The sequence below is a fragment of the Streptopelia decaocto genome, assembly GCF_964273445.1.
Source record: "Streptopelia decaocto genome assembly, chromosome: 9".
Classification (NCBI taxonomy): domain Eukaryota; kingdom Metazoa; phylum Chordata; class Aves; order Columbiformes; family Columbidae; genus Streptopelia; species Streptopelia decaocto.
The window spans coordinates 13364851-13380386 of NC_138664.1; the positions used below are offsets into that span (position 1 = coordinate 13364851).

Sequence of the window (15536 nt, forward strand, 5' to 3'; positions counted from 1 at the left end):
AGCAGAGGCCGTGGCGCAGGACTGGACCTCAGCATCCCCCCGCGGGCAGCTCCGCAGTGCTGCTGGGGCTAGCGCAGCCCTCCTCACGCACAGACACCGCTCCGCTGTGCCCGCAGAGCAGCCGTGCAGCGGGAAGCTCACCCCGCAGCAGGCCCAGCCGCCACCTCCCCATGCCCAGACCCGTGTTCCTCCCCCCGCTGCAGCCCTTCCCTCTCAGCACGGCCCTCCCCTGGTGTTATCACCCTGTGCTCCTAGCGATCCCAGCCCCCCACACTTGCGAGGCTCCCACCGGCTGCCCCGGCCTCGGGTGATGCTCACAGAGACCTCATAGGCCAGGCCCCATCTTTGTTCCTCACCGTGAAGATGCGGCTGCTCCACACCTCAACCACCGAGCTTGCTCCATCCCTCCTCCTCACCGGCCACGCTCACTCCCTCCCAGGCAGACACACGGTGCCGGTGTTCCCCCCCACTTCCCGGCATCCCCGGCCCCCCCGCCCGGCGCACGGAGGGAGGAGACCGGGCCTGCAGCGCACCACAAGCTACTTTAATAGGAGACGGACCCGAGGCCGGCGCAGGGCGCTGCCGGGTCCCCGGCGGGGCGGTCCGGCCCCGGGGCTGCGCTGGGCATCCTGCCGGCGGGCGGCCCGGTCCCGGGGCGGCGGCGGCCCAGCCGCGGGCTACTTGGCGCCCTCCTTCTTCTCATTAGCCTTCTTCTGCTTCTGCTGCATGATCTCCGAGTCCCTGCGGGAGAGCGCGCCCGGGCTGGCAGCGGTACCGGCACCGGCACCGCCACCAGGCCAGGGACCGGGGCGGGGGGGCGGCAGGGTCGGCCCGGCGCTCACCTCTGCTTGCGGGCGGCGGCCGAGAGCCCATCGTCCCGCCGCTTGCCCTTGCCCGAGTCGCTCTGCTTCTTCAGGTTCTTCTGCCGCGCCAGTTCGCGCTGGTTCCCGCCTGCGACAGCGCGGCCGCCTCAGAAGGGCCCGGCCCGGGGGCCCAGCCCTAGGCCTGTCCCGCACCCCGGCCCCGCGCTCACGAGTCGCGCCGCCCCCCCCGCACCCCAGGCCAGCCCCTCCCCCCCCGCAGGGAGGGTCGCGGCGCCTCTGCCCCGGCCCGGCCCGCACTCACGGGTCATGGCGCCGCTCCCTCCCGCCCTCCGCTCCGCCGCCACGTCCCGCACTGCCCCCCCGCAGGCCCCGCCCCGCGACGGGCTTTAAGGACACGGCACGGCCAATCGCTGCATCGAGCCCGCCTCTGCCGCCCTCCTATTGGCTGATCGCCCCTGCGAGACCCCGCCTGATTGGCCGCGGGCTACTGCTGCCATTCTGCCGGCGGGGGCGAAAAAACCGGAAGCTGCGGCGCAGGCGCCAGAGCTGCTGGGCCACGCCCACATGGGGGCGTGGCAATGTGGAGCCACGCCCCTTCATGCCGCGCCGAGGGGCGTGGCCGCGGAGCCGCACAGGACAGGCCGGGGCACGGCGAGCGCCTGCCCGTCCCGTCGGTCCGACGCCTGGGCCTGCTGCAGTCCTCGGACCGGGCCACCGGCGGCCCCGCAGCCTCTCCTCCGTCCCCAGCGGGGCAGCTCCATCGGGGGTTCTAAGGCTGCTCAGGCCGTTCCTTCCGTCGCGGGCGGCGCCGGGGCTCTGCGGTGCGGGGCCGCCGTGAGCACCACCCGTGCCAAGGGGGCGCCCCCGGGCCGGGCACCTTCTCCCGACGGCTCGTCCCCGGTGGTCCCATCCGCCCGCGCGCCTACGCACCCGGGGCTCGGCGGCGGCATCGGGCCGTGGCGGGGCTCCTGGGGGCTGGTGCTGGACACCTGGCTCCGGCGCTTCACCAGCCGCGAGAGCTCAGCGTGGATCACCTGCGGGGGGCGAGGCGGCTGCGGCGGGACCCCCGACGGTCCCGCTGCCTCCCGAGCGGGGCTCCTGCGGGGTTCCCGCCCGCTCCCGCGCCCCCGCGAGCCGGACCTTGCTGGCCGGGTCCAGCTCCAGGGCTCTCCTCAGGTCCAGCGCGGCCTCTGCATCCCGGCCCTGCTGTGCCAGCAGCTGCGGGAAGAGGAGCGGACGGTAGCGGACGGCCGGGCCGGGGGCGGCGCAGGACGGTGCGGAACCCACCTGCCCCCGCCGGAGCAGCGCTCGGCCGTTGTCCGGGCAGATGCGCAGCGCCGCCTCGCAGGCCGCCAGCGCCTCGTCCGCCCGCTGCAGCTTCAGCTCGGCGGCCGCGCAGTTGTTGAGGCACTTGACACGCTGCTCCTGCAGCTCCTCTTCCTCCTGCGGCCCGGGCGGGGCTACGGGACGAACGCGGCCTCAGCGCCCCGGCCCGGCGACCCGCAGCTCCTCCCCCCTCTCTGCCCGGTCTCACCGGCGACGGGGCCGTCGAGGGCGCGCAGGGCCAGACGGTAGGAGCGCAGCGCCGCCGCGAAGTCTCCCCGCGCGAAGTGAAAGTTTCCCCGTTCCCTCCGCTGCGCGCCCAGGCGCAGGCGGGCGGCGGGCGGCAGCTGATGCGGGTCGGGGTCGTCCCGCACCTCCAGCAGCGTCACCTCGAACAGCAGCGGCGCCTCGGGCGGCACGTCTGGCTCCCTGCGGGCACAGCGCCGGCTGCCCCTGCCCGCCTGCCCCGGCCCCCGCCCGCTCCGGCCCCTGCCCGCCTGCCCTACCTGCCCGGGTGGCCGTAGCCGTAGGGAAAGGCAGCGAGGAAGAAGGCGACCTCCCCGGGCTGCATGGTGGGCACACCCAGCTCCAGCGCCTGTGGACACGGGCACGGCGGGGCTGGCCGGGCGCACAACCGGGCGGCGCTCGGGCCGCACCGCGCCCCGGCCGGCGCTGACCTGCACGACGTCGCCGTGGCCTGGCACAAAGGTGAGCCGCGGGTCCCGCTCCACCAGCCCGCCGTCCTCCAGGACTCCCAGCACCTTCACCGACACCTCTTGGCCCGGCCGCGGCCGCGGCCCGTCCTGGCCATCCCGCACCACGCGCTTCCGCAGCAGCCGGTCCTCTGCGGGCGGCGGCGGCCCTGAGAGCCGCCCCGGGACCCGCGGGGCCCGGCCCCCCGGCGCGGCTCTCCCCGGGGCCGCCTGCGAGCGCTCACCCGTCAGGTCGCTCCAGCCGTCGGCCGCGAAGAGCGGCGCGAAGCCGCCGGGTCCCGGGGCCGCCAGCGCCTCCAGCCGCTGGTAGAAGAGCTGCTCCTCCTCGCGCACCGAGGGCAGCGCGATGGCGGTGTGGGGCAGGAGGAACCGTACCCGCCTGTCCCGGCCGGGCCCCCCCGGCCGCGCTCCGGTCCCCGCCTCCCTCTCCGGGGACCCGCCGGGCGAAGTTCCCGGCATGGTCGCCCCCGACCGGCCTCGCCGCCCGCCACTACCAGCCGGCCTGAGTCCGGGTCCCCTCGGGGATAGGCGGCGGGTACCCGCGGCCCCCAGCCCTCACTGGGCGCGTCGCCGCCGGCCTCGCCGCACCGTGACAAGCCTGGGCCGCCAGCGAGCGCATCCCGCCGCGCCGTTACTTAACGCCGGGAAGCGGCTCAGGGGATTAGCCCAGGCCCGTAGCAAAAATAGCCGGCTCAGCCCGAGCCCCGCCGCCGAGCTCCCGCCGCCCCGCCCCATCGCTGTCCCCGGGACCGGACCGGCACTGTCCGCCCCCGCCCTCCACGGTCCCGCACTCCGGACCCTCCCGCGGGCGGAGCTGCGCGGGAGGCTGCGGTACCGGGGCTGCAGGCCGGGACCCGGCTCAGCGTCCCGCACGTCCAGCTCTCGGCGGCAGGTGGGCCGGGCCGGGGAACCGGGCACTGGCGGGACTCATCAGTGCCCCTGATCGCCTTCCAAGGGGTGAGTGGGGGGGAGCGGTGGGGACAGGGGAAACCAAGGCCACCACAGTGGGGGTGACTGGAGGGTAGGGCCGGGAGTGAGCAGATCTGGGGACTGGGGAGATGGGAGGGATGGGCCAGGTCCCCGCAGGCAGTGTCGCGGGTGGATCTGCCATGCCCAAAGAGGCTCCGGGAGGATGTGGCCCCCATGGCCCATCCTGCCGACAGTGCCTGAGGGTGCCAGGAGGCCTCAGGACACCCCTGCAGCTCTTCACCAATCTCCCACTCCTGCTGCACCGGGACAAGCTGCAGGGCAGCTTTGAGAACGTAAGGCTGGGCTGGTCGTGCCTCAGGTAAAGGCCCTGGGATCGCCCCGGGGGGCTCAGGGGTTCTGTGCCCATCAGTCTGACTTTGGGGAAGGGCCCTTCCAGCAAGCCCAGGGGCAAGACAGGTCTTGGCCAAGTGGGGAGGAGAGGTGCAAAGAGCTTTCACCCTCATGATTTTCTCCTTGCCAGAAGCCAGGCCCCAGCTTCTTCTTTGCAGACATCCCAGATTACTTGTGGTGACAGAGCTGGAACTCACTGCCATGGGCTCCCTGCTGCTTAGTGCAATTTGTCGCAGCCCCACAGCATCAGCTGGGCTGAGATGAGCCGCCTGCCTCACCCCCCACAGCAGCAGAAGGGCTGCAGGCCCAGCCCCAGGACCATCTTGCTCCTGGCCTGCCCTTCCCCATCAGCAGATGCAGGAAGACCTGAGCGCCAGTCACAGCCTGCACCTTCACCTGCAGCACAGGATCCTATTTCTCTCCCTCCTGAAGCAAAAGCCACAGCTACCAATCTGCTTTCTACTAAGTAATTACCTTGCAAGTAACCGCTCTTTACTGTCCCAACCACAACCAGCCGCAGACCAGCCCCGCTGGCTGTGAGAAACTCCTGCCTGTGCTGGGGTGGAGGATGCAGTTCACAGAGCTCCTCCCTGACACATGGCTACTTTTGCACCAGCTTAAAATCTAATTTATTGCTGCTACTGGTATGCTGCTGAGCCAGTCCAACACCAGACTGCTCTGTACACCTGCACTGGTCTAGATCAGTCACATCAAGTACTAAAAACCTCTAAACTCATTGAAGCAGCACCCAGACTGCAAAAGCATTCACAACAGCATCAAGAGCCAAATCTGCATAAATGTAGTACCTGAAGCACTGCACATTGGGATAGTTGCTGCATGGAAGGACTCTCATTAGCTGAGGATGAAGAATAGGCTAAAGGCTGAGCTTAAAACCTAGAACAGACTTTAAAGGCTTGCTGAAGGAAACTCGACTCATAGTTGGAAGTTGCCATCTACAAAGGGCAGGATCCTGGTGCTAGGTTTGACAGTCTCCACCAGAAAGGGACACTTGGTCTTAAGGGGGTAAATTTTATTGTTTCACCTCTCCAAATGTACAAAAAAAATTAGAAAATAACCCTACCCCCCGCCCCCTCCCAAACCACAAAACAAACCAGTCTGGGGAGCCCCACAACAGTGCAGCTAAGAGACGGCAGGAAATTAAACAGAACTAGATACAGCAGCTGGGTCCCCTCAGCCCACATGGTCACTGGCACAACCCAAACTGGCCCCAGTCTGCCCAGTGCTTCCCCCATTCACACAGAGCTCATCCTGACATGATGGCAAGTGGGTGCTTTACAAATCCTCCTTCACCTTCTTCTTGGACTTCTTGGTTTTATCTTCCTCCTGCAGCACAGGAGTGTTGGTCGCCTCCCGCTTCAAGTAGCTGATGAAGTCGCTGACTTCCCTGCCACCCTGCAGAGAGCACAAGACCATCAAGCTGCGCTGGTGCCTCCTGCGCTGCCCCTCGCCAGAGGGCTCAGGCAGGAGCCCAAACGCCTACAGGCAGAGCTCTGGGTGTGGGTCAGCAGCACAACATTCCCAGCAGGTACCAGGGACCGAGGGTCACCTGCCACTCCAGAAAACTCAGCACTGCTCCCACGCCTGGATGCTACTGCACTTCACAAAGCAGCACAAGCAGCAAAGGACTCACCTCATACTTCTTTGGACTCTGCTTCTTGCCAGCTGGAGCAAAGTAGATGGTGGGGAAGCTGGGGAAGAGACGAGACATCTGAGCTCCTGAAGCGCTCGGTTTTCTCGGAGCAGCAGGCGAGCCCCCACCACTGGGACCCGCGCTCCCCTGGTTAACACCCTCACAGCTCTAGCAGCTCCCAGGCCTGCAGTGTGGCCTCTAGACACCTGGCTTGTCCAGAGCTGGCCGAGCTCAACTATGTCCAAGCCTGCTTGTTGAGCTGTGTTCACAAGAGCAAGCCCAGCATTGTTTCTCCACCACCAAAACCAGAATCACGGTGGATTCAAAAGCAGCAAGATGGGCTCCAGGCACAGCCAGGACACCAGAACCCCAGAGAAGCAAGGGAGATTAATGTTTTCACTCTGAATTTCTACACCCTAAGAAAACGCCCAGCAATCCCATGCTGAGCACGCCCACCCATCCTCCCCAGGAAAGTCTTTCAGCTCCTCTGTTGTGGTTGCTGTCAGAGACAGAAGCCTGAACTCATCTGCTGACACAGAGGTTTAACAACAGCCAGACCTACCCTCGGACTTCATATGGAGAAGGCACATCGTTGGCGGTAGCATCCATTTTGGCAATGACAATATTGGGGTCTTTACTGAGCTGTTGGTAGAAAGAGCTTATTAGTAACCCCCCCTGTAGCAGAGAACACCAGGAACCCTCTGATCAACAGCACCTACAATAGTGAGTCAGAGGACAGCGCACACACTAAGCTAAAAGGCAAACCAATTCCTTCTGAGCGGTTTTGTTCTGCCCCAGCAGGGGCCCAGGGAACAGCCCCTCAGTGGGCTGTACACAGCACGTGAGTCTCAGCGGCACCCAAACTGCTCTGGTACAACCCCTGGAGAATGCTGCCCTGAGCACCTCTGCCCAGGAGGGGACAGCGGGGACAGGCGGTGCTGCAGGAGGAGTGCCTGGCACCAGAGAGCACATGCTGCCCAGATCTGGGGAACAGATTTATTTACTCCACTTGTGGAAGCATGCAGGGCAGTGTTATCCTCCACCAGATGGGAGGCTGGAATCATGTAGAGGGAAAAGACCCAAAGGGGAACTTTGCCAGCACTAACTCGGGGAATATTTCTGTGCCACAGCAAAGGGAGCAGCCTAAACCACCAGTGTGGTTGCTGCCATGCTCCAGATCCTGCTTCTGCACTCACAGGAGAGGCCAAAACTCATTGTCCTCAGGAAGGCACAGTTATGCCCTGTTATCAGTAAGGCTGGACAGACAGAACCTGCAGGATTGTTTAGTGCTGCAGAACTGCGGTTTGCAAGAGTCCCAGACCTACCTTCTCCCCCAGTTCTTTGTATTTGGGCTCCAGATTCTTGCAATGGCCACACCAGGGTGCATAAAACTCTATCAGGACATCTTTGTCTTCTGCATTAACAATTTCATCAAAGTTCTCAGCAACCACCACCTGATAATGTTTGATCGGACAAATTAGTTGTTTCTCAGTCGTGCCCCACACACACTGACAATGCTCAGCCCTCCTAACAGAGTCACCTGCACAGCGAGCAGCAAACAACCAAACACACAACTCTTCACCAAGCTACAACACCCTCAGCTTGCAGGTAAAAACGTGCCATAGGCACCAGCACTACCTGCAATGAGGTGTGCATCTGGTATCCTCACAGGAGGACAAAATAATTAGCTTTTAATCTCAGCAAGTTCCAGGCTGAGGAATCAGTTCAGCAAGGCTGAGGCTGAACCCACCCACACAGAAACAAGCATCGACTTCCACTCCTTTACAAGGTCCCCGACATGAGGCCAGGCCATGGAGTGCTTTCATTACAGGCAGAATTTCCTGGGACGAACGAGAGGTGGGAGTTACACCACCCCCGGAGAGGAGATGAACACGTAACCCCTCAGCAGCAGTCAGGACTGACTGAAACCTGAGACAGCAGCAGGGCTCTGCACAGCTGTACACCTGACGATCTGTGCTGGGGAAGCTCATCACCAGTGGGCTCGAGCAGCAGTTACTGCACTGAGAGAACAAAATGGAATCAAACCCGTAAGCTGCATTTCTCCCTTGGCTCAGGCAACTGCAATACAAGGGAGGGAATTCTCCTTCCATGCAGCACAGCAGAGGCTTCTTGAGATGCCACCCGGCAGTGCTCACAGCACGGCTTGGAGCCGCTGCCACCCTGGACACAGCACTCACCTTCACAGGGCCATCGTTGCTTTCAGGGACAGGCTCCGATTTCAGATACTTTTTCAAGTTTCCATCGAAGTAATCTTGCAGGAATCTCTCCAGAGCCTTTCCATCACGGCTGAAAGTGAAGTGACGTGTTACAGCCACCATCACACACGCAGGATGAGAGGAAAGCTTTCAAGGCTGATTTAAGCTCCTGCCACCCACAGAACAGATGCCACCTGCATCTCCAGGGGCACCAGTCTGGGGATGGCTCAGAAGACCCCAGAACAAGTCCAAAGAGCTTTGACAAGATGCACACCCCGTTCTGTTTTAGGCCTTCCAATACCCTTAACTTTCTTTTCTCAAGAATTTAGGTACAACTATTTCCTCTGCCCTTTAATGCATCTTAGTTCCTAACCAGACACTTAAAATATGTAACAGGAGGGGCTGCAAGCTCTCTAGAGGGCAGGAAAATACACAAGCAGGAGCCATTTTCACCCAGAAATCGTTTCTTCCACCTGGAACATCCAGCTTTCCTGCTTCCCCCAAGCTAAAGAAATATGATCTGGTCACAGACCACCAGGCCCAGGTCCATCAAGCAAAAGGCAACAGTGCTAAGTTCAAAAACTTACGAGAATTCTTCCTGCATGACGTATTTATCTCCTTTAGCAGTTCTGATGGCAACAACCGGAGCCTCACCCACGCTGTTGTCTAGACCAAACTCTGAGAGCTCATGGCCAAAGGTTTTCCGACTTGCAACAGCAAAAGAAAGTTTGTGGCCAGCATCCAAGAACTTCTTTGCAACCATCATAACTCTGAGGGGAAAAAAACAAAACAAACCACAAAACGCAAAGCATGATTCCTTGGAAAATCACTTGCCACATGACAACACCCTTCCAGTTGAGGTGCACACCGAACAAGGAATTCAGTGAGATGAGCTCGCACAGGCAGGTCCTGCAGAACTGGTGCTGAGCAGCAGAGTGGGCTTGTTTCTGTCTGTTTTGACTGAAGTCCATGCACACGACGTGCGCTTTCAACCTCTGCCCATCAGCGCTAGCACCAGGTCTCAGGCACTGGGAAACACAGAATCCCACACGACCCCAGTCAGGAAGTTTGTGTTTAAGAGATGTGAAAGCAAGGGGGAGGTTTCACAGGATACAGATACTGCATGATTCTGGGTCTGCAGGCAGCAGCTGCCCCAACAGCTCCCATCAGAAATACAGCTGGAAGCTTTCTGGGAGGGAAGAATTCACAAGAACAACGGGAGCAGCTTTGTAAACTAAGCAATGGAATGGCAGCGATAAGCGAGAGCAGCAGATTTGCCCCCACTGCTCTGTACCTGTTGCGCCAATAGTTAGAGCCCTTTGCGTTCTTCTCGTAGTCCACATCATAGTATGCCACCAGCAAGTCCTTCCCCTGGATCAGGTCTTTGTTGTCCTCGGTCATGTGTGGACAGATGCCAAAGCTGCCAAGGAGACAGATGTCAGTAGCTTCAGAGTCGCTGCCCAGAAACCATCATGTTCTGGTTTCCCACCCAAGAGTGTAAAACCCAAGGAACTCACATGTTCTCCTGGATAAATTTTTTGATCTTTCCACTGGTGATTTTGTCTTCTGTGTACTTGATGGAGCTCTCCTCAAACTTGTTCGTCAGGCGTGGAGGACGGAATAGGACTACACCCCTGAGGGGAAGCAGGTATCATGAATCAGTGTGAAGTACCCCAGGTTCCCAATGACGGCAGCCAGACGAGGTCCAGACCCCGTCGGCAGGGGCTGTCCTGTCACTGTTCAGAATGCCAACAACACTGTCGAGTTTCTGGGCAGCACTACGGCACTAGATCTACCTGTCAGACTCTTCTCCACTAATCAGACAGGCCCCCATGAGAAACAAAAAAACCCACGACAAGCCATGGGGAAGCAAAACAGCCCTGTCGAGACATGTCCCACCCACATGCAGACACTAACCCCCGAGCCCGCAGCCATCCGTACCTTCCCATCTCAATGCAAGGGACAAAAAAAAAAAGATGCCACCACCAGCTGGGGAAGGAACATGACCCTAAGCTGTGTTCAGAAAGTGAACCCAGCTAACAACTGGAATCCATTAATTTCTTCCAATTGTCTCAATAACAAGAAATCCTTGCATTAAACAACTTACTCTCCATCTTCCTCATACTTCTGCACCAACTGCTCCTCACTGGTGTGTGCAAAGCGGTAGTTGTCTCTCAGGTTGTTGGCAGCTTTCATGAATTCTGAGTAGGCATCACCAGATGCATCTCCAAAGAAGCCTGCAGCAGAAAGGCAGACAGTGACCCTGAACCACGTCAGAGCAGCCGCTGTGCAGCCCTTACTGCTCATCTCTACAGCGCACTGGGAGGTCTCTTCTGAATTAAATCCTCCAATACGTGTTCAGGCCTTCATCTGACAGCTTCTCTCCCATTTTTATCGGAACCTTTCTATACTCCCTCCCACCAGCAGACAGTGATTCCAGAGTCTACACAGCCCCATCATTCAGCCAAAGGACAGTTGTCCTCTGAGCACTGAGATGTCCCTTTGTAACCACATGACACTACTCATGGTAACAGCTGCCAGGGGTACTTAAATAAGTTTGGGAATGCTGATCAATGCTCATCCAGTGACACTCGCAAGGTAGCACCTGACATACACAAAGCAGAGCTGCTGTTGCCACTTGTCAACCATGATGATCAAAGATGATACAATGCTGACAGCCTATCAGTGTCACAAGACAGTACCCAACTTCAGCAACCCAAAGTTACCTGTTTTCAGCTAGCCAAAAGAACAACGAGCTTTAAAAAAAATACACTATGGTGCCAGGAGGTCTGACAGACAAAGAATCACGGGGAAAAAAAGAAGAGGAAAAAAGCTGGAAGGCATCCCAAGAGGTGACCCAATCCAACCTCCAGCTCAAAGTGGGACCGGCCCCAAAGTCAGATCGGGTTGCTCAAAGCCTTGTTTGAGTTTTGAAACCTTTTCAAAACCCCTCTGGGCACATGTTCTGGTGCTTTATCATTCTCATGGTGAAAAACTCTTTTGCTCAGATCCAGCTGGGATTTCTCTTACTACAGCTTGTGACACTGCATCTTATCCTTTCAGAGGACATTACCCAAGAGATCTCCCAGAGCTGAGCGTCTGCTCATTTCAGTGCTGCACCGCATCTACTCACCCACTACAGACGCATCTTTATCACTGATGAATTTCTCGAAATCAGCCACAGAATTGAGAGCCACTGAAGCAGGTCCCGCCTGTTTCTTGAGATGACTGACAATCCCGTCTTAAAAGAGAAGTTAAATGATTAAAGGAATCATACAGGAAGTTGTACAAGGCATTGTTCAAGCTCCCCAAAGCAAAACTTGTGTCTACAGAACCTCTGCATCTCTCCCATACAATAAATATGACACAAATTGAAGGAGTGTTATCACCAACTTACAAAGGAACTTTATAGCATTTTCCAGACACTGTCCATCAAGGGCACCAGGACTTAAAGATTACGTGGAAACCTTCACCTTTAAAAAAGAGCTTTAGGGGACACTAAACATCCAGGGTTCTGCCAGCACAAGGAAATCTGGAAAGGGCAAGGCAGAGGTGTGCGTAGGTGGGAACCTTCTTTGTACCCCTCACCACGTGGAACCCTGACAAAACCTGTTACTGTGGACCTGCCTTCCAGCACTGCTGGGCAAGCCAGATGAGCCCTCACCTGCTGTCCTGGGCCCATCGTAGGTTCCCGCCTCTTCTCCATCACGAAAAATCTTTAAGGTGGGATATCCACTGACTCCATACTTGTTGCAGGTGTTTGAGTTTGCCGTGCAGTCAACCTAGAGAAACATCACTGCTCTGTGAGCTTGCTGCTCGTATGCACCGAACACAGCAGCTTTGCCACTGCCCACATTGTCACATATAAACATAAAGTCTAGAGGGTCTGAAAGCTCTCGTGTCTTTAACCCAGGCTGGATTCCTATCACATCAAGTGTGAGGATCCACAGAGCATCTACGCTGGGGAAGGAGGTAGCATGGGTGTGATGACAGGCCCAGAAAAATATTTGAAGAAATACTGGGAAGACTAAGAAGTTGTGAGTTTGGCCAAACTAAGCACAAAAAATACTAGAAAGGGCAGATTCTCCTAATCAATTACAATACTTAACAGGAGTCATGTGTTCTCAGCATCACAACAGTCCTGAAGCTCCTACAGCACCTGAAGGAAACAGGCTGCCCTCAGCTGACAGGGAGCTCATGGTGTTGAAAATCCACACCACTTCTGCAGAGGGACAGGATGGCTCTGATTTGAGACAACTACACAAGTTTTCTGGCTGAAAAGAAAGCTCTTGGACACCAATCCTTTAGTTATGAGTCAAGGGACAACACGTGAAGCACGGTACTATGCTGGTTCTCAGAGCGGGTTATACAGCTCACAGGCGGCTTCTTCCTCCCGGTGCGGGCAAGCCCATCCACGCGTACACACCCGCGCTCACCGGGACACGCCCGTGCTCAGCGAGTGGCAGCTGCCCCGGCACAGTTCGGCCCCCAGACTGTTCGCTGGAGCCTCAACGCCGGCAGCGAAGCCCCCGCAGCTCTCAAGAGCCCGGGAAGACCGGGGTCCCCGCGGGCCCTGTCACCCCCTGCAGCAGCCAAGGCCCCGAGGCCGCCCCTCACCTTCACCAGCGGCACGATCCCCTTCAGCCTGGTCGCCGCCGACTCGTACTCCGGCGCCAGCCGCTTGCAGTGCCCGCACCTGGGAGGAGAGGGGTTAGTCCGGCCGGGAGCGCCCCCGCCCGCCCCGCCGCCCCCCTCCCCGGCGGCCCCTCACCAGGGCGCGAAAAACTCCACGAGCACCAGCCCCGGGCGCTCGGCCAGGCCGCTCTCGAAGTCGGCATCGCTGAGCTCCACCACGTCGGAGGCGCGTGCGGCGAGGGCGAGCAGCGGCAGCAGCAGCGCGGCCGGCCGGGCCCGGGGCGCGGACATGGCGGCGCGGCGCTCCCTCTCGGCGGCGGCGGCTGAGAACAAGCACCGGGGACGGCAGGCCGGAAGTCCCACCTCCCCAGCCGGATCTGCCGTGTGGCAGCTCTCCGTTGGGCGTCGTGTCGCGCGTCACGCCAGCCCCGGCCAATAGGCTGCCGGCAGGGGTGGGCGGGCCCGGCTGCGGCGGCCCCGCCTCGCGCTCCCTCGCCGCCGGGTCCGGGAGCTGCTGGGGCCGCGGGGGCGGGTTGAGCCGGGTCGTGCCGGGCCCTGCGCCGGGCTCCGACCGCTCCCGGGGCAGCCCGGCTCGGTCTCGTCGGCGGTCCCTGACACAGCCCCGGGCTCTCTCCGCCGCCCGGGCCCGGTGCCCCCTGGACCTGCGCTCTTGGAGTGTCGCCTCCAGGGGATTTCATTCATTTAATCGCCGTGTTGGTCACAACCCCGGCAGTCTGTAACGGACACAGGCCCGCGGGGCGGGGGCGTCCCGCCGGGGACACCGCACCGGCCGGGGGGCGGCACAGCAGCGCCCGGCGCCAGCGGCGAGGGCTGCGGGACGTGCGGCAGCTCCGCTCACACGCTCACTGGTGTGCAGCCCCCTGTGCACCTACCCCTGAGCCCCCACCCGTGTGCCCCCAGACGTGTCCGCCGTTGGCCCGTTCACGGGAAGCGGCCGCACGGGTGGATCCTGCCGCAGGTCAGGCCCCCGGGCGCAGCTGAGCCCCTGCCCAGCCCCGCTGATCCCAGAGCTGGGGCCCGGCCCGGGGGTGCCGGGGGATCGGGCAGCGCCAGCATTACCGGCACCGCGCCCACGGCAGCGCCGCCTGCCCGGTCCCTCCGTGCCGGCGCGGGTGGGGTGGGAGGAGCGGGGCTCCCCCAGCTCCCTCTGCTCCCAACCGTGAGGTCACCCCGGCCCAGCCGCTGGGCCAGGAGCCTCTGTGTGCAGAGATCCCCAACCGTGGATCCTCCGCGAAGCCCCACCGGCACAGGCCCACGGCACCCGGCTGCCATTCCTCCCTGGTGCAGAGCAGGAGATGCCGGCACAGACACACAGAGCTTCCCGGGGAAGCTGCTTCCCCTCGCTCAGGCCATTCGCTCCATTAGGGTTTGGACCTTCTGCCAGAGGGATCACCGCCGGGGCCGAGACAGGCGATGCCCCGACACAGCGTTCGGGATCTCCTCGGTGACCAGCTGCCTGTCTGAGGCTGTGTGAGAGCTCGGTCGAGCAGAAAGGCGAGTGGTCGGCAGACCGCTTCCGGGAGTGCGGAGATGAAACCCTCACCCCAGGCACGATTTCCTCCCAAAAGCAGGGCTTTGGGCAATAATCCAGCCATTCGGGGCCCTTCAGGTACGCTAAGCTCCTGCGCCCAGCCAGCAGCAGCTCTAGCATCTCTCTGCTGGGAGCGAACGGGACAGAATGGAGTCCGAACCCTCCCATAGCGTCCCTCGGGCCGGGGCCGGCAGGGGGCGCTGCCGCCCGCTCCGGGACCGCGGCCGCGCTGCCCTCGGTGGGGGCGGGAGCGGGGACCGGGGAGGGAGCGGGGACGGACTGCAGGAGACGACCCTCCCGGTGCCCCATCCCCCTGGCTCTGCCATCCCCCTCGCTGTCCCATCCCCGGGGCTGGGCTGTCCCCACCAGTACCACATCCTTGTGGCTGTGACATCTCCACTGTGCCCCACCCTTGTGGCTGTGCTGTCCTGGCCGGTGTCCCATCCCCATGACTGTGCCACCCCTGCTGCTCCCCTGGGTCTGTCTGCTGTGGGGTCTGTCCTGGCCCCTCTGTGTCCACGTCCTGGTGCTGCCCCAGCACTTGCTGCACAGAGACATGGTGGAGCAGCTGCTGCAGAGCCACAGGGACCAGGAGCAGAGTGAGCTGGGATGCGTCTGCCACCTCCCCGACACCCTGGGTGAGGGTGCTAGTCCACAGGAGGTGCTGGTGGCCCTGCTGGTGACAGCTGCCAGGCCAGGGGACTGAGGTGAGACCATGCACTTTCCCCCCAAACACTGCATGGCCCCTGTCCCTGCTTGTGCTCCTCATGGCCCTAATGCCCTCCCATGCCCTGCCCGCACATCTCATGTCCCTGCTGTACGGTGTCCCCCATGCTGTCCCCTCCCAGGGCTGGCTTCTGTCCCTCCAGTGCCACAAGTCCCCTGAGCTGTCTCTGTGTCCATGGTGCCTGATGTCTCCATGCCATCTCTTCTTCAGCTGGGGTGTTTCCCCTCTGGCACCCCGCAGTGGGTGCTGGGGCACACCCGGGGCTGCACTCCGCTCTGGCCGGCCCTGCAGCCCCCCAGCAATAAACCTGTGATGGGCACAAGTGATGAGCTCTGCTCCCTGCCTGTGGTGACATGTGGCCCCAGCACCTATCCCTGCCTGACCTTGACCATCCCAGCAGCTCCTGGCCCCCAGCCCCTGCTCCCTACCCACATGCAGTCCCTTGTGCCCCCCTAGACCAGGGCAGCCCCAGTGGCCCCCCAGGTCTCTTCCCTGGAGCAGCAGTGGCTCAGGGAAACCCTGTGGGGGGCAGCTCAGGGCAGGCACAGCAAACCCAGCGCCAGGCAGGTGCGTCT

General features: G+C 61.2%; 3 protein-coding genes across 3 annotated transcripts; all 3 read right to left on the minus strand.

The window, feature by feature from the left end:
• Positions 1-523: 523 nt before the first annotated feature.
• Positions 524-1184, minus strand: SERF2 (small EDRK-rich factor 2). The gene is made up of 3 exons (XM_082061034.1): positions 1126-1184; positions 843-951; positions 524-741 (listed from the first exon to the last, which is right to left on the minus strand). Exons 1-3 carry the CDS (start codon positions 1130-1132, stop codon positions 678-680), a joined length of 180 nt encoding a protein of 59 aa, XP_081917160.1. The 5' UTR covers positions 1133-1184; the 3' UTR covers positions 524-677.
• A 2-nt stretch (positions 1185-1186) lies between these two features.
• LOC309443824 (peptidyl-prolyl cis-trans isomerase FKBP8-like) lies at positions 1187-3319 on the minus strand (the record flags this gene model as incomplete). Its single annotated transcript, XM_082061097.1, has 8 exons — positions 1187-1640; positions 1755-1876; positions 1965-2042; positions 2112-2284; positions 2359-2576; positions 2654-2742; positions 2825-2991; positions 3085-3319. The coding sequence occupies 8 exons, from the start codon at positions 3317-3319 to the stop codon at positions 1604-1606; spliced, it is 1119 nt and encodes a 372-aa protein (XP_081917223.1). The 3' UTR covers positions 1187-1603.
• A 1874-nt stretch (positions 3320-5193) lies between these two features.
• Positions 5194-13055, minus strand: PDIA3 (protein disulfide isomerase family A member 3). The gene is made up of 13 exons (XM_082060886.1): positions 12819-13055; positions 12665-12743; positions 11712-11829; positions 11181-11288; positions 10155-10284; positions 9565-9681; positions 9342-9467; positions 8635-8817; positions 8030-8138; positions 7157-7285; positions 6394-6473; positions 5832-5889; positions 5194-5593 (listed from the first exon to the last, which is right to left on the minus strand). The coding sequence occupies exons 1-13, from the start codon at positions 12971-12973 to the stop codon at positions 5474-5476; spliced, it is 1512 nt and encodes a 503-aa protein (XP_081917012.1). The 5' UTR covers positions 12974-13055; the 3' UTR covers positions 5194-5473.
• Between the last annotated feature and the right edge of the window lie 2481 nt (positions 13056-15536).